Source organism: Amphibalanus amphitrite, unplaced genomic scaffold (assembly GCF_019059575.1).
Source record: "Amphibalanus amphitrite isolate SeventyFive unplaced genomic scaffold, NRLGWU_Aamphi_draft 000519F_arrow, whole genome shotgun sequence".
Lineage (NCBI taxonomy): Eukaryota > Metazoa > Arthropoda > Thecostraca > Balanomorpha > Balanidae > Amphibalanus > Amphibalanus amphitrite.
This window is the reverse complement of record NW_024882013.1, coordinates 129532-148334: the sequence shown is the minus strand read 5'-3', so window position 1 is coordinate 148334 and position 18803 is coordinate 129532. Positions and strand designations below refer to the sequence as shown.

At 48.2% G+C, this 18803-nt stretch overlaps 1 protein-coding gene across 1 annotated transcript; it reads right to left on the bottom strand.

The window, feature by feature from the left end:
* Positions 1–759: 759 nt before the first annotated feature.
* Positions 760–3327, bottom strand: LOC122393160. Its single transcript, XM_043388900.1, has 3 exons — positions 2474–3327; positions 2106–2216; positions 760–1654 (listed from the first exon to the last, which is right to left on the bottom strand). The coding sequence occupies exons 1-3, from the start codon at positions 2541–2543 to the stop codon at positions 1026–1028; spliced, it is 810 nt and encodes a 269-aa protein (XP_043244835.1). The 5' UTR covers positions 2544–3327; the 3' UTR covers positions 760–1025.
* Positions 3328–18803: the final 15476 nt, after the last annotated feature.

Below are 18803 nucleotides of genomic sequence, written 5' to 3'. Positions count from 1 at the left end.
GCTATTACTAGAACAGTTGTGAAACGATTTTCTTATTGCTTGCACGATGAGATGCCCAATTCAATTCTTGACAGGTAGCCATAATTAATTTCGCATTAATCTTATGAGATATTGGCGAAAAACAGGAGGGGTGGACGAAATTCGTTCTTCCCCCTCCACTGCGCGTGCTAACATACGTTTGCATATGTGCAATTTTCTTCAAAACTTATGAATGGCCCACTCTAATTTTTTCACAGGTTGTTAAGAATATAGTAGGCAATAAAATATATGAAAATGAGCCAAATCGAAGGTGACGTGTTTTTTGCTATTTCAATATTTGTGCTTAAGAACAGAGTTAAGCAAATTTCAAGGTCATATATTTAAGTTAGTGCAATTCTAAACAAATGCTTAAGAAATTACCTAAACAGTAAGGTTTATTTCATTCAAATCAAACAAGTACAACCAAAGTTATGGTCGTTCAAAAATATAAAGATGCAACATTTTGTAAAAATTTGATGCCCTATATTTAGAAGACCTGTGGTCAGAATGTGCAAAAAACATCAATGTAATGTCCGGGGCCACACAGGAACTCGCTCACAAATTTATAATGAAATCGCTGATGGTAAGGTGCAAAACAGCCGATTTTTGTTCGATTTGACGTGGAATGCCCCAATAAAAGGGTATTGTGTTACAACATATGGGTTCATATTACGGCTTCAGAAATTTGGGCCTCCAATGTTGATTTCCCAAATCAGCGCACAGTCCATATATAGAGAAGTCTGTGACTGAATACATGTAATACTTTATTTGCAAAAAAATACGCGTACTAAACGCGATTATTCCAGTACCCAAAAGCTTGCTTTTGCAAGCAGGGTTACACAATATTAAACTGCATTTTTGCTGAAGATCGACCAAACGACACAACTATGTTGCTAACGCATATGTTTTCAAAAACGTTCGGCATTCCATTCCTGCCCCTTCCTTCTTCCTCCTCCAACATCAGAAGCGACCGGGTATCTGATGACAGCTAATGATGCTTCATTTATTCACCACGCCGGCCACCAGGGCGGGAAGCCACCAGTCCGATGCCGACGGCGAGAATTGCCTGCTGCTGCTCCCGGCCGACGTCGCCTCGGCCTGTTCTTCCTTCTCACGCGCTTCCCTGGGTCACCAGTAGGTGGCGGTCGGGAGTCGGTGACCGTCGCTGCCGGCGGGTCACGATACGGTCCCCCGCCGACACTGGAAACGTGTGCAGAACTGGTGGAGGTTGCTGTGCCGGTGACTGTACTCGTACCTTGGCCACACCGCCTGGGTTGGTGGGCCGCGCTTGTACCTTCTGCAGGTTTTGCGTTAGTAGGCTGAAGAACACGAATATCGATGTCATACTCGCTGCCATCCTCTTCATCCCCTCGTCCTGCGGCGTCTCCCGAGTTGCCGTGGTGGGGTGGGAGGGGTCGCTGATCCGCGTCTGGAGGACAGCCCGTGTCCGGGGTCTGGCTGTCCACTGGCGAGGGGAAGACGATGGCCGTGGATGAGCCCGTCGACGTGGCGTTGCTCTCCAGCTGCTGGGTGGGCGGCGGAGAGGTTGGGGTCTCCTGGCCACCGGGAGTCGTTTTGTCTTTGCACCCGCTGATAAACGGCACGGCCTTGCACAAGAACGACACCGGAGCGAAATCTGCGAAAGGCGCATGCAGTGTGATTAGGAGTTTCTTGATAGAGGCGCATGCAAAATATAAATGGGAGTGACAGAAGGGTCGTGTTTAGGTCGTAGTTGGTAGCACTGAACCCCAATTATTTGCAAATAATGGTCTGTCTTGTCTTCACCATCTACCTACGCTTTATGCATACCGGAAAAGTAACAAAAAACGATGTTTGACTTGAAAACAATTAGATGAAGAAGGCAGATCATGGGGAAGGAAATTTGTTAAATTAATTTATATTGAACAGATGACGACATATAAAATCATGGGGTTTAGGCGTGTACAGACTTTTTGCGAATGTCTATGAATTTTAAGCGCACAAGCAATTCTTCAAGTTTTCCAGCAGTTTTTCAACAGTACATACGTGTCGCTACATTTTACTGGCCATGCAGGAAGTAACCATTATATGTAGTTATGCGTGGATACCTTTTGGACCGTAGCAGACCTTCAGCGAGCAGGCCCATTCTCCCGCCAGACAAAAGCAGTCGTTGCAGCCTCTCTTCATGGAGTCTCCAGCACGACACTTGCCCTCAGATGCTGAAACAGGCGCAGGGAACATGCACTCACATACGGCGATCTAATTAGCAGGCATCAGTAATCAGGCCCCATAAGTTATTTCTCGAGACATTCACGATTGTCAGAATTTCTGCTAGAATTACTTATCCTTTCTTGATGCTTTTTAGTGCTCACATCTTACTCAAGGAGACCTTGACAAGGTCTCGCTTCATTTGGTATTTATCAGGCAATTTGTAAGCAAGTGCTGACAAGGAAATGTTAGTGCGTAACATACGTACCGGATTTGAGAGGTGCCGATTTGCATATAATGGCCACGAAGGCAATGCCCAGAATCTCTCGCACAATCATCTTCAAGGTCTCTACGCACACCTGCTCTTCTCAAAAGATCACTTCCCGGTACAAAAGGGGTATCGCAGATGCGGAAGGCTTTTTCTTCTTGACCACTGTTTATGACACCCAAGTTTTGAGCTCCAATCCACAAACAAAGTCACTTCACTGAAACACTTGTTTCTTCTTCATATAGCGCGCCTTTCTTCAGTGATGTGATTTAGACAACATTGACAAACCGCTTTTCTCACTGTCACAGCTAGCAGCAGCAGGCTCTTTTTCGAGCGTGTCCCATTCACTGGTGCCGTGGAAACATTGGCCTACTCAGACTACGACCTTCAGGCTGTCGACCTTTGGGAGCGTGTAACCGACAACACCAATTCACTGTCCTAATTGCCGGGATGCGGTGTATTGTCCTCTACTTCAGTCACATGTTCTGCGAGCCTCCGCGGTCTGTTGTTCCACGCTTCAATCGCTGTAACAGACACTTTCAAAGGTCGCGCGAAGCTGGGCTTTTTGCGTCCTCAAACCAACCTGCAGTCAGCAGTCTTCAGTCTCAGTCACAGTCTCAGTCACAGTCTTCCACTGCCATCTTCAATCCGCACTGCCGCCTCTACAACGGTTGTGGCTGCTGTCCTGTTCGCACTGTCGCCTGCAGAGCCGCCTGCTCCCTCCTCCTACTGACTGACTGAGCGTTGACCCTGCACTCTCCGCACTGCTGCTCTCAGAACCGCCGGACGACCACTGACAGCACTAACAATGGACGCACGCGCCGCCGCCGCCGCCGCCGCTGCCGCCGGCCAGTGCGCCGCACGGGTGGCGGCCCGAGGAGAAAGCGAGGGGCACCCTGCATGACGGCTGCGTCACGTGATAGGGTGTTGGACGACACAGTGACGGACAGTGAGGTCACGTGACCGACACCTGACCGACGGCTGAGGGGCCGCGCCGGATTACCGTGTCGGGGATGGAAGTTAGATGCACTGAACGGGCAGAGAAACGAGGGTAATGCCGTTTTATTGAGACATGTTCCGGATTGTCCTTGGTGTTGCTATGTTGGTACTCGTTTTTGTTGTAAGATATGATTATGTTCTTGTTGCAAATCATCGCAGTATATGGCTCAGATAAGGCCGCACTAATAAGCTATCGGAATCAAACAGAGATAAGAAAATAGTTTAGGACTCACTGACTGCAAAATTGCATGCTAATACGGTTGTTAACCCTCGCGGACCCGGGAGGGTTCGCCCCCCCCCCCTGGCGAATATTTGCGATAGCTCCCGAAAGCTTAGGGATAGGAAAGCGAAACTTTCAGTACCTTTTCTTCCATCAATTTGACATCTTTTGAAGTAAAAAATTTGGACCTAGCCCCATTGATGATGTCACAAGGTCGATTTTTCTAGACGCTTGCACGGCAAATTTCGGCGTCACAGACGCGAACTTCAAATTGCTGCTGAAAATAGAGTTTTAGAGATAAAGACAAATTACGAGCACGGTTGAGTAGCGTTTGATCTAGAGAAAAATAAAAATAGTTTTGGTGACCTGAGGTCAGAGGTCAGGTCAATGATCCCGCGTTAGGCGGCACGGGCGGACATCGATAGCAGCGCCTCTATCGGTCACTAGGGAAAGCTGGGCTGTAGGCGACGAAATACCGGCTGAGTTGTCACACGAATAGGTTTATAGCCATCCGTCTTGTGAAAAAGTTGAACTTTTGCCTTTAATATTTCTACAGGCAATTTTAGAAGTGTCTTCACATGGATTACAAAACCGTTTAGATTGTTGTATTCACTTCAAGCCTTCCCTATTGTTCTTGATGATGCGGGAACTATTTCTAATTAGTGTTTCTAGCTTAGTAAAAGAACATACTGTGCAAACGATGAAAAAAAGCATAAATGGAAGATTTTAAATGCAATTTTCTCTAACAATTAATGGTAAATTATCTACATATCAAGGAAAAGGTGCATGCTAACTGATATTTAAAGTTCTTGGGGCCACTTGTTTTCTTCTTTTCTTACGTCGCCCCAATGGCCGCGAATACACTTGTGATGACGCTTATCGGAGCTGTGGTTTCAATTTTTCACCAAATAACTTTCACAAAAATGGTCCTAGAGCTACGGCAGTGGTACCATCGCATTCGCCTTGTCAAACCGCGTCGAATGATTTATATTTTGTTTGGAAAGGTCAAGTTTTATGTTTTATGAAAGGTCAAGACCTCATGTGACCTCGAATGACCTTTGGTTGACCTTGACACATGAAAGGTCGATTATGATGGATTCTTACCCGCTGATCACGAAACTGGCATCTATTTTCCTCTAAGCCTTCATTTAGAGCCTCCGGAGGGTAAAAATGTCTTATTTATTATTACTAACTTGAATCAGTGAAATAGCCTCTAGCAAGGACACTCCTCTGTGACCTTGACCTTTGAGCAGCCTTGTATCGTAAGCTGAACCACAAATAGGGACCTGATAAGCCTCAAAACATTTTAAAACATCTTGAAAGTTAGCACGCAAGATGTACGAAAAAGTGCAAAGTTTGAGGTCAATTTTTAGCATGACCTCGACCTTTACCTTTGAATTTGAGCACATTTGCGGAATCCTCAGATTCTCTTCTTGCGTTTGACACCCAATTTGGCCGGTTTTATGCATCCTACCGTCCTCCAGAACGCTTATTTTGAGATCACTACACATGTGCCGGTTTTGTCTTTGACCTTGACTTCTGACCTTGAAAATTGACCTGAGGTCAAAAATTTTGGTGCTTTAGAGTCGTCTTGTAAGGACCTTTCGTTTGGTACCTATCGCTTTTGTTTGCGTAGCTCCCTTATTTACGGAGCTAGACGGGGGGGGGGGGGGCGGCGAAAAACGCCCCCCGGGCTGCGGTGGTTGGGATTAGTTACCCCCCGGGCCCGGCCGGGTTAAATAGGAAATCACGCATCAATGGAGCAAACGTCATTTCTTATGTTTCATTGATTTGTTTTTCTTGCTATGCAATATGACATATAAATGCATATATTATTTTTCACTCCATTTTTCCCAGCGCAATGTCAGCCTTCTTGTTCTCCTGGCTGGATGACAAGTGCTGCTTTCCTAGTCCTGCTTTGAAGAGAGGAAGTCACAAACCGGTATCGGCAACTATGCACGATGAACTGGCTGCACAGTGCAAAGTCCACAATTGCACCTTTCACCTTGCACATGCCCACAGTCGTTTGACATGGGCTTCTTCATGTCATGTGTCACGTGCCACTGTTAAATGTATCGGCTTTGTCCGGTGGAGACTTGGCCAGGTATCGGGATGGCCATTGGGCTTGCTTCAGTTGTGCAGGATTTATACCGATAGAGCATTTTTCTCACCATCGATGTTGTCCTGGTAGTATTGTATTCGCCGATGATAATTATAACAACTCTCACACTCGACGTCACATCATTCAGATATGGTGTCAATATTTTATATTGTCCACACCATCTTTTTTCTAATTGAATTTCAGTAACTGAATCGCCCTTGTTTCACAGCCAAGATCTTCGGATAAGTCACATAACCACACATATGCCAGCCACAGTCTACCAAATCCGCCCGGTTTGGCTTTGGGTACCTACGGGCTACGGCTCCACGGCCGAGTCACCGCCAGGGGTGTTATAGATGACGCTGCCGTCAGAACACCGGGACGCTCTCGGTTATAAAGGTGCTCCCACCGATCACGGGCGCACCTGTGCAGCTCAGAGGTATGTCATGGGCGACTCAGTGAGTATGAGTACCATGCATTGGACTTCTGAGCATTCATTTAGACTTCTGAGCATTCATGTCGCGCATGCGTGACATGAATGCACGCCGACAGATATGTGAGGTGCGGCAGACATCCGTGAGGTGCGGACGCCTAGAGCCGGCTCATCCTCACCCAGTCGGCTCACAATAGGAGGACTCATTCAGTCTCAGTCGGTACTGAAATACTTCACTTTTGTGAAAATCAGTCGCGGCTCTGGAATGATAGAAGTATCTGCTGCTAGGGAATTGTGCAAAGACGACGCCATGGTACTGATCTTACCTCAGGTGACTCAAGGTAAAAAATCTGAATGTTCAAGATCAAAAATCTAAATGTGACCTTTTGCAGGGCACATACCTTTCCAAGTATTAGTCGCTAGTCGCTACCCTAGTCTCGCTTTACTTCGTTTACTCTGCTCATGCTCAGCCTATCACCAATATGAAGGCGACAGACTGACGATGCATTGAAAGTAAGGTCACTTGGCCGAGTGTTATGTACTTATCTTTTGAGCACATTACCTGAAAATTTTGGGTTCCCACTACGTCAGATCGCCAATCCAACGTTATGCCAGGTTATGACGTCATGTCAATTTATGTTCAGCTGAAGGCGGTGATTTTTGCAATCTAAACAATTTGTGCTATGTCGTTTGGCGAATGTTTCTGCATTGCAAGTGATAGAATTGGTGTAACTGACTGTTGCCGCCGCAGGTCCGAATTTGTCTCGGAAACGCGCTCGCTGCTCTTTTGAGTTTATTGGAAGCACCAAAACGGTTTCTGAAGACACAACAAAGCAAACAAAACATGTTAACATTCAATTTAATCAAGCTAAGAAATAACAAGATCGCCGGATGACCCGAGTACTTATGATTTTTATAGCACAATGCCCGAGTTTTCTGCAAAGTTCTTCCCCACTTAGGGGCCTAACGTGAAGAAGGCTAAGCCTCCCCATCCGCTTCCTTGTGTGCCCTGGATTGTGCAGGCTATCAAATGCCAGCGAGGGTTTATCTTGATCAAATGCAATATTTCCTTCTAAATAGCACATTGTAAGAGTCTAAAAACTCAAAGTGGGCGGGCTGCGCCACTACCCATTAGTTTTACTCGCATGCCGTTATATGCTCTATCAGTGACATATTTGCCTCTGCATAAGCATATCCTTCGGTCAAATCGTCTCCGCAAAGGATTTACTGCAAGTCTTGCGATGCATGAAGTTTTCAATCCGTGCGAGCGCTGTGCTCCACCCAGGTTATCTTCTATTATTCATGAAGAGAGCAGACCATTGGCCATGGAAAGCCACGATAAACTGGCAGATAGCTGACCGTTTAATTACCATACGGGTGGGACCACAAGGGTGTCGCCTGAACTGGATGCCATTCTGGCAACAGGGAGGGGCATGTACCCATCCCATGGCGATTAGTGAAATGTGGGGATGTTTTGACAGGCGGCAGTGCCGAGAAGCATGGAATGGTATCAGATGTGAGCGACCAGTGCAGCCCGTTGACGCGGATCGGTGGCTTGTTTCAGCCGCTGCGGCTCACCAACTGATGGACGTCTCATTCCACGTCCCTCGGTCATCTCATCATCCCGTGAATCTGAACTAGCAGTGGTAATTTATTATTATGCTGATCAATGATCATGATACTGAAAGGGTTAACCCAGGCCCAGCACCAAAGGCAGACATAAGAGAAAACTGAGGACAGGGCAGAAAATGCATTCCTAAGTAAATGAAAATACAGTTCACCTGTAGTAAAGACTCTAAATCAAATGATGAACTGCAGCAGTCAAAGCTATGATCTTGACCACAGGAAACATGTCTTCAAGCCGTTGAGGCTTCGAATCTATTTGCATTCAACGACCTTTGCTTGCTACTGTTCTTTGAACCATTACCAATAAGCAATATTGTTCCAGAAAGCGTCTCAATGCAAGGATATATCAAAACGCTCGTTCTCCACACTTCCTCTGCCCCAGCGGTCTCTTAGCGGCTCTCTAATGAGCCCCTCACCGGCGCGGCCCACCCATAATGATCGAGGCGGCTCGGCGTCGCCTCTGATTTGTATGCGTGTCTGCGGGACGCGTGGGCAGGGTGGACGTGAACTGGTGTGGGTGGGGCGCAACCAGAACACGGTCCGCCTCTAGCCGCGGGGTGCGCCCGAGACCGCCACCCGAGCCAGCGGCCGTGGCTAGAGGCTGGGTGTAGAACATGGCCTTCAGTCGCCGCACTGCACGGCCTCAGGTGCGGGCCGGATGGGGTAGTGTGCGCTCAGATTCGGAGTGAGAGGTCAGTGGTGTGAGAGCAGAATGGATAGTGGTTAGTGATGAGTGTCAGTGCTATCGTGAAGTCGACGGTGTGGTAAAAGATTCGGTGATGTGCGCGACACGGTAATATCATATATGCCACCGGATGTGCTCGCCAAAGATTCGCCCACCTGCTAAGATGAAAACATTGGCGAAATGGCGACAGACCGCTCTGTACGCGGCATCAGTGACAGCGTTCTTAGTCACCGTGTCTGCTGGGATCTACGAACAGACCAAGCAAACAACCCACCACCATCCCCCTGTGAACTGCTCAGAGGAGCCAGCAAATCTCACCGTGCGCGCTTCACATGTCGTGCTCTCCGGGAAGGTGCTGAGTCTGCCGGACGGCCTCGGAGGACCGGACGTCGGTCATGTGCGAGTGATCCACGTGTACCGCGGCCTAGGTCGAGTCAGAGGTCATGTCATCAAGGTCAGGGGCCTGGCGCGCCTCGGGGCATGTGTGGGTCGCCTGCCGCGCGGCGCGGTGCGAGTGTTCATCCTGGACAGGTCAGAGGTCAGGGGAACGTTTGACCTCAGCGGTGACCCGCTCCGACTCAACAGGAAGCAGCTGGACCGGTTGAACGAGGCCAGTAAAGGTAAGGATCATCCTGGGAAGCATGGCTGACGGAACTATCTATCAGGATGTTTTAAAGTCTGCCTGAACGACGACTAAATTAGAACACATTTTTACAAGAGATGCTAAAACATGGTCATTATCTCTGCCTCTGATATATCTGCATGTATGCATCTTTATCAAAACCCAACAGCCTTTTTACACGCTCCCTGACTGACACCGACCTTTCCCGGATCAGATGCCCAGCTTTCCTTTCACTGGTTGTTGTTTTCTGACCGGACCATTGTGATGTCTTGCTGATGGCTGCCCCGCGGCCCCTCCCCTCCATTCGATACCCTGCGGTCAGTAAACACAGTGTAAATGGAATAATGCATCCGATGATAATTAACCCCCTGCGGGATATCGGAGAGGCGTTCAGCTTAGCATGGGTCGAACTGGATCAGCGCAGCGACCAACCATCGTGAGTGAAACCGCAGTTTACCAATCAAACAATTAGGATGCGTCAGCTTCAGCTTATGAATTAATCAGCCAGTGTTTGTTTGACCGCGGAGTGTGAGCTGATATTGTTTTATTAAGCTGCCTGGTTGGAGGAGCGTAGGGGCTCATCCCTTAGTTTCTATTGTGATTTATTAAAGGCCATTTCAAAGCATGAGATCCATGGACTTTTTCAGCAACCTTTCTGGAAAAAATATGTCTAAGACGATGCCTTTGTGATTGCCTTTAAATAATGTATTTGCTCATCAGGTGTTTTTCAATTACCAAATATATGCAAATATATATCTGGTTGTGTGATACATTGTTATTGCAAAATTTTATTCTTACTTTTTTATTTCATTGGTACCTACATACTATATAGGTACTTATAATATTGCTTATATCATGTGATATTCAGTAGGTATGATCTTCACAGGCATGATTATCTGACAAGTTTTCTACGCAAGTTTTCTACGCCCTCTCGATTTCTCGCAGTTAGCAGATAATCAAAGATGCTTATCTTTATATTACCTGCCCCCATTTCCCGCAGACCTATTTCCCGAATAGTGTTTGTCTCTGGCAGGACGACTGCTTTCCGTCGAGAGCCGTTCATCTCCGGGTGTCATCTGTTTCAGTCATTAGGAGCTGGCGCGTACCACAACACGCCTTACAGTCGAGTGCGTCCAGCCTCCTCAGTCGCTGCCAGTGGCGCAGTGACTGGTTATCCCGCTTTCAGTAGATCTGTCTTCGGATGTTGACACGGCTCCTGACGTCCAAACACCGCTGACAGCCTCTCGGCACCAGTCGCAGAACATCCCAGCTTTGCTGCTCACAGCGCGTCCAGCTAAAACAAAGCCGACGACACTGGTATTTCTCAAGGCCATACAAAGATTGAGAAAAAAATCCTATTTAGCTGAGCGCATGACAAAATTGTTAATGCTACTAAAACCCTGTTTTTTTTTTAATATGTACATATGCAGTTATACATAATTACATTTAAGTTGAGCTGTAAAAAATGACGTTTCTGTGTTGCTGCCCTGTGTCTACTGTTAACTGATTCAACCCGTTTCCACGCTCTCCTTTCAACTCCTCCGCTCTCTCGCAGTCTCCGCCCCTCTCTCCCAGTGCAGGGCCTCCCTATCCCAGCGTATCGGCGCCCCGCCCTGTCGATACGAGACGGCGCCGCGGCGCCACCGCACCCCCCGGCCAAAGGGTGGAGGACTCATCGCGCACTGCACATAACGCCGCATCCATCATTGGGGGAGGGCAATCGCGACGGCGGCGCGCGGCGGTGCGTCCGTGATCTGATGTGGAGAACACGAGGTCAAGTGGTGGTGAGGCATTGCCGGTGAGCAATTAGACTGGGAATGAGCAGTGCATAGTAGCTTCGAGGAATTTCTAGCTGCTCGATGAACACTCACGGTCAATGTTGACGCCGGGAAGTCTATAAAAAAATTGTGTACCTATGTGTTACGCAACCTTACTTACCATACCGAACAACCTGGTCAGTGCCAAAACTTAGAAACATCAATTCACGATAGTTACTGTCGAGGACTCACTTTATCTTTTTCAGTCTATAACGAATTCTCTATTTATGGAAACTGTGCTGTCATATTTATAATAAGCATTAAGGGACACAGACCTCATCTTTATTTCATGTCTAATAGCTGCTACTGCGCACGCGCCACCAGCTGCCGATAAATAGACCGAACACGAATGCCAGCACATATCACTTGGTATCAGCGTTATTCACGTCGACGTGCGTTCATCCGTGCCATCAATTGGTGCTAGCGCTGTCAGGTGGCGACCCAGTTACACCTTTCACCCGGTAATAAATTAGTGGCCAAATCTGCTCAGGTCGTCACCACGGTTTATGCGCTGGCGCGCTGGTCTGCAGTTGGTCGCTTCTGCAGATCAGCGACAAGTGATAGGTCATTGATGGAGTGGGTGGGAGACGGACGGTACTGGTTTAGTGATGGGTCAGTGCCAGAATGGGTGGACGATGGACGTTACTGGTTTAGTGATAGGTCAGTGACAGAATGGGTGGATGATGGACGGTACTGGCTTAGTGATGGGTCATTGATGGAGTGGGTGGGAGACGGACGGTACTGGTTTAGTGATGGGTCAGTGACAGAATGGGTGGACGATAGACGGTGCTGGTTTAGTGATGTGTCGTTCGTTCGTGTATTTAGGAAACATCCATAGAATGGTTTTTCAGTGTTCCACGTCAGGATACAATGTACATATATGATAAAACATTGGCATATTAAAAAAACTCAGATTAAAATAGATGCGACATACTTCATAAAGCTATGCAGTATGCATAGATGACGAGTTTCTCACGTGTAGAGGCAGCTCATTCCATGCTCTAACTGCACGACTAAAAAAGCAGCGCCGACCGAACTCCGTGCGCGAGCGCGGTATCTCCAGCTGTCCATCATCGGTTGCCCTAGTGTGTCAGTGATGAGGTGAGTGGTACTGGTCTAATGAATGACCAATGACTGTGTAGAGGCAGACAAAACTGGGCTCAGTGTTTTTTTTTCACTCTAATTCAGATGCTTTGAAGTCGTTACTAACAATTTCCTCCATCCCCATAGCTGTCGCAGGCGATTAGTTTTCACTTATCTGTGTGTCCGCCCACATGCCAGCGGGACGTGTTATGAGAAAGTAATTACACGTCGACATATTCCATCGCCCGACTGTTCCAGGAGTCCATCGAACCGCGTGGGTGGGCGTTATGGTCAAATAGCTTACCATTCTAAATAAACCAGCCTCGATCCCAAGTCCTAATTGATATCCTTGGAGTTTGATTTGGGACCGGTCAGTATAGATTTTCTCCGTGTGTTGAGTGGAGCTCATCTCACCCGTGCGTGCCGTTTGGATTATGGGCGAGAGACTCTGGGTTCTGTTCACGGTTTAATCTGATTGGAGGTGGCCAAATACCCGACACGACACGACTGTGAGCCGCGCCGAGCCTTCTCGGTCCGTTCGATGACGTGTCTTGGGAGGAGGCACACGATCGTGGCCTCTCGGGGTGTCTGCCGTAAGTCAGTGGGGCTGACGGCATCAGACGAGTCACATCTGTGCTGTGGGGGTATCGGTGTGCCGGTGCTGTTCATGTGGTCGGAGTTCTTTTGGATTTTTGTTTTAGCTCGTCGACAATCTCTGGAAATTCTGAGTGGCAAGCGAATGTGACCGCAATTTGATTTCGAGCCAAGAGTGATGGCTTTTGTAAAGCGGACTGTGAAACGACGGCTGTGGCATCTTCTGCTAGTGCTGGTGACACTTCAGCAGTCTGCCGGTGGCTCTCCATGGTGGTCCCACAATGCCCTCTGCGTACCCCTGGGTGCCGATAAGTCTCCGCCTCCCCCGGACGCTATGCTGCTGACGGGTCGCGTCACTCGCCTCCTGAGGGACCGGCGCACCGCTCTCGTGCGTGTCATCCGAACCATCGCCGCCCCGTCCGCCTCCACTGCCGGTAACTGGAGCTCCAGCCGTCTCGTGGTGTCCGGTTTCCAGGATAGTCGGCTGTGCGCGGCGCGAGTCCGGCAAGGTGATGTGCGCATACTGCTAGTCCGACCGACCGACCCACGGGCGGCAGCGAGGGCGGGGGCGGGGGCGGCGCAATACGAGCTGCTGGCCGCCGCCAAAATATCCCGTGACAACCTCAGGACGGCAGAGAGATACTCAAAGAAGATGGACCGGGGGAAACTGAGACGTGACAACAAATACACAGGTAGGAATGAGACGTCGAATCATTGCAAAACATTTCAATTCACAATATCCAAACCAATAACTTTCTGGTCTTTCTGGCTGTCAATGTTTATAAAAGCTGGTATATGTATCCACTTTCCATCGCCAATAGTGTTTACTGTCGCGGTGAAGTGTGTCCCCGCTGTTCGACCATTAGTGCCACCCCTGGTTGGCATGTCGGTGGTACGACCAGGAAACGCCCCGTACAAAAACAGCCATACGTCTCCGCAATTGGCTGCCCGGGCGGCGGGGTGCCGTACGAGACACTGGGTCGCTGTTATAGGAGAAAGGTCATGCATAGAACACTGGGTGCTGTTTTGCTTTGTGACCGCGTCATCTTTGTATGCGAGGGCTTCAAAGTAAATGCTTGGCGCGGTAGACGGTTTGGTAATTGACATGTCATCACGAATAAGGTGGTCGGTCGCGTGCTGGTGGGTTTCGTCTAGCGTTACATGGAGCAATCTACTCTCTGATTATTATTCATGCTACAATTAAGAGGCGGTTTCATGTCCATTCTAACGTTTACGACACATTGGGTGTAAATTTATGCTCGGCTCAGATGTTTTTACTGGATCGCTTCTGCTTACGAGAGCTGCTTGTCATCTTTGGCATAATAACAACATAACTGAGAGTTCGAAACCAACACTGGTCTTGGAGTAAGCCTAGCTTTGATTCTTTTCTGATTGTTTTCCAAAATGACATAGATGCAAAAGGTTCCCAATGATTTTCGGTGCTGACAACCAGAAGACCATAGGTCCTGAATCATCAGTTCATCTTCATACTCAATGCACGCTTGCGTCTTACGTTGCGTCGAAGACGTCAAAGAAAAACAACCACACGCACAAACACTTGGATGCCTTGTACCAGCAAAATTAGCTTGTTCGACGTTTTTCTTCAGTCATTTTATGACCATTTATTTTTCATCAGGACAATTCTGCTATGTTTAGAAAATAATGATGAATAAATGGTTGCATAAACGCCACGAAAATGGAAGCCAATTTCCGCACCAGAGATTCTCAAATGTCTTCCTAGCCTTGGCGAGCGCCTAGGATCCATGTCCGTCATTTGTTCCATTTCCTTCTACAGGTCTGGGCTTTTTGTCAGCGGACTAAGCCGCTGACGTTACACCGCTGTAGCTCACGGGTGCAGTCCCGGAGTCAGATGTGGCGTGACGTAATTCAGACCCCGAGAACAGCTGCATTTGGAATCTATGCTAATGCAATAGCAATGCGATCCACCGGATACATTTATCTAGCATACCGTTCCATGCGCGTCAAATATTTGAATAAAACCTTCGATGCTTGCCCGATTGGTCGTTGAAATATCCCAGGTGCGTTTGACTCATATCTCACGCGTGATCCCTTTCTCCATCAGTGTCCCATAATGATCGTCGGACGCACAGCGCTGCCTAATTTGTATGCGATTCGCGCCCGCCGAGTTGCGTGCGCGCTATAGAGGGCGGACTGGTATGTGCGTACTTACACCTGCCCTGTGGTTTTCGACACCGGTTCTTTGCATACATAGTTTTTGGTTCAAGCGTGGAACGGGTAGTGGGGGAAACTGTATCATCACTGATTATATTCAAGTGCTCCTAAATCACAAATTTGCGTGTAGAATGGATAATACAGTCCCTATCAGCATTCAGTATCCGAAGATCATCACAACACACACTATCCCACGCTCTTTCTCTCCTCTCCTCCGCGGCCCTCCGCTCTCTCCCGCCTCGGGTGATAATTATCCCACCATATCAGAACACCGCCCAGTCGATATCAAGCCGAGAACGCACTCCAGTCCGGCCCCGAAGCCAATGGGTGGAGTGGCGCACTGTCCATACCTGCGCGTCCATCATTCGGCGGTGGTCTGGTGGTCCCAGGACCGGTCTCGGGGACCATGCAGACCGGCGCCAGACACGCACCCCTGCGCCCGCGGTCCCAGGGCTGTGGGTAACGAGGGGTGGGGCAACACAATGACGGTTCAGCGCGGACGATTATGCTGATAAAGACGTGCACGGGCGGGGCACGGTGCAGGTACGATGCGAGGTGGCTGATGTACTGTTTATGTCCTGTGCTAACTGCCAGATAAATGATGTTCTCTAGGGGAGAAGGCGATGTGAAGCGTGAGCGTGAAGCTCTAAAAGAGTGAGCTTGAAGTGCAGTTGCCTTTAACTTTTTTAATGTTTGTGCGAATCTGATACGAATTCTCTTAGAAAGAAAACACGATTGCTCAAGGTCAATTAACGTTATTACATAATTATGCTGACATCTCTGTAGGCTGGAAATATTTTGTCCCTTCTTCTTCACTACATTTTCTTCCTTCCTTCAGTTGCACAATGTTACGCCTCTTCTTCGTTTTCTGGGGGTAGATGTAATTGCCGCTGGGAACAGGCTCCCTGTTTCCAAACAACAACCTGTAGCATTAACCGCTCGCGCCAGATAGTTTCAAAGCACAGCGATGTTGCCTGTGCGATAGCACACATTTATCTTCGGTCAGTGCGACGTTGTCAGCGCGTATATATTTTTGACCTAGCAGCTATAACAAACCTGATTGGATGCTTATCATTCGGCTTTTTTGCCGTAACAATGTGCGACGCTCACGACGGGTAATTTCTCATCTTAGATGCATTTAGGTTCGCTAATTGCTTACACCTTTGCTACCAGTTTCTTGTGTTGCAGGTACTTACCTCTAGTACACTATCCTGTTATCTCGCTTCTAAATACGTCCTACTGTCAACACCAACGCATGCAGCACAACTGCATTTACAGCTGAACTTGGCCCTGAGTTGACACACAATAAGTTTTTTGATTTATTTGTGATTGCTTAAATGTGAACAACACGATAAGGATAGGAATAAAGTTGAATATGTTGACCAATTTTTCTCTGTGTTGAAATTCACGTAATATGTATATTTAATTTAAATGCCAATGCCTATGGAAGGCATAGTTCAGTGCCCAGTGTCCTTTCTTGGAAACAAGACCATTGACTGTCCTTGGACAGGTCCGTAGAAGCTCTCCGGCTACTCACGTCTCTTTGTTCCGTGTTTGTGTAAATAGACGGTCTCCACCCAGCCTGTTGGCTGTTTATCCTATCATCTATAAGCCATTCAAATGCGGGCTATGCACTCAATGGTTTATAATCAGCGATAAAATCTTCCACCCCATGTGACGGGAGCGCAGATGACCTTTGACCCTTCCATCCTGTCACACAAAGTCGGTGAAGAGCCCGGCTTATGCGAGTGGCGCGCGACCATCTAGTGCATTGTCCGGCATCTCGCATCACTGTTCGCTATCAGTCTCTGCATCAGTGACTTACTGAATGAAGATCAATCATTTGCTCTCTGGCCGTCCACTGGCCACCTTGGGATGGTGAATGGAACGACCAGTGGTCAGCACAGCAGCCTTGTGTCGGACAGTCATGAATCACGCTTCACAGCACTAAGAATCACATACCGCACATGTTTTATCGATTATCGACCTGTTCCGCGCTGCTGCTGGTAAGACAAATAGGTGCATATGTCACCGACCACCGGTGCCGTGAGATTTGTCACCTACCGGGCAGCTTTGCCCCGCAGTGGCGGCGTCATCAACTACAGTATCAAGTGCGTCATCGTAAACGTCATCAGAAAACGTCACCACCTTTGGGGAGTAATCCACAAACGGATGGTATTGTATCTGATGTCACATGCTTGTTCATGCTAAGCCATGCACATTCCAGCCAATGCTAGTTTTTATAACTAAAGTTTTTATATCTAAGGACACACTAGTATGTCCTTAGATGAGCTGGAATCCGAAGAGCTGACGCAGCCTTTTGCGCTTGGAAGCCCACGCGCTGTCCCGGTTTTAGTGTGGTCGTTTATTTTCACCGTGTCCGTATCACTAATGAGTGAAGCAGCCACCTCACTGACGGAACAGGACCGGAGGAGATCACTTATACTGCCGGAAGGCAAACACGCGCCCGCCGCCAGCCCTGACGGATGCCGCCTTCCAGTGGTGATATGATGGATGGGGAACCAACAGCAGACGCCCTCTTCACGCTGGACTGTGCTGAAACTCCTATGCGGCTCCGGTGGCGTACCATATATAGCCGCATGCTGTGCGCATACTGTTCTGTTATGCCGTAAAACCATAGTGCCGTCCATTCGATTGTCTTTATCGCCACTGGGGACGTTCGAAAGTCGTCGACAGTCGGCCCTTTTGGTCGCCGTCTAATGCAAAACATATACGATGTCGACGCTCGCTGCGCGTTAGCCGCAGGGGTTTTGGTGGAGTCTCATTATTGGCCATCCTACGGCAGTAAATCGCTGCAAATATGCACTAATCAGACATGCCCTAATGGGCAGTACTCTACGACAGCTGATATGAACGTCTCAGTGTAATTTATGACCAATTGGTATTATAGAACATCAGTACCAACTTGCAATTGCTTCGAGCACGCATGACTGCTCTGCTTGTTCACTGCAAGTGTTTCGTGTTTCTTGTATTGCTAGTGCATCGCGATTATTCATAGTATTTTTCTTGAATCCTAATGGATGTTTCTGTAGATCTGCATTTATATTGCCCGGCCATTGTGAGCATTTAAATCGCTTGCACATCATCTTTTTTTTGTGTGTGTAAGCAATGGTCTTGCCAAGAACAGGGCCCAGTTCACAGTTGCAGATAAGTAAATGATGCTGGAGGGCTCCTTATCTATTATCCATGCATGACGAAGAAGCTCTTTTACATGGCTCTCGTAAACTGTGCCAGATAACTTTTGCTTCTGGTGCTGAACGACTGTGAAACAGAACCACGAACGGAGAGTGATTGCGGCGATGGTAAACTTCAGTAAGGCAGGATTTTATCGACAAGACAAGTAAAGTATCCGGAGATCTGGATTGTAATCGATCCGCAACCGAATGGTCGAAGTGATGGCATCTCTCTCACCGATGGATAAGACTGTTCATCTCGTTGACGTGCAGGGGACCAAACAAATCATTTTCTCAAACTGATTCTTTCTGTTGGACCATCTGATCAGTACGGCCCCTCTTCTGGACCACCTGTTCAATACCTTCCTTGGACCATCAGACTAATACTGCCCATCTCCCGGACCATCTGACCAGTACGGTCCCTAACTAATACTGCCCATCTCCCGGACCATCTGACCAGTACGGTCCCTAGTCCATCTGACCAGTGTGGTTCCTCTCCCTGGACATTCTGACCAAAACCACCCCTCTCCTGGACCATCTGACTAGTGTGGCTCCTCCCTCTCCTGGACCATCTGACCAGTACTTCCCCTGGACTATCTGACCAGTACGGTTCCTCTCTCGGACCATCTGACCAAACCCCTCTTCCTGAACCATAAGACCAACGCTGCCCCCGTCCTAGACCATCTTACTTGTACAGCTCCAATGCCCTGGACCATCTGACCAGTGCGGCTCCTCTCCTTGATCATCTGACCAGTACGGCCCC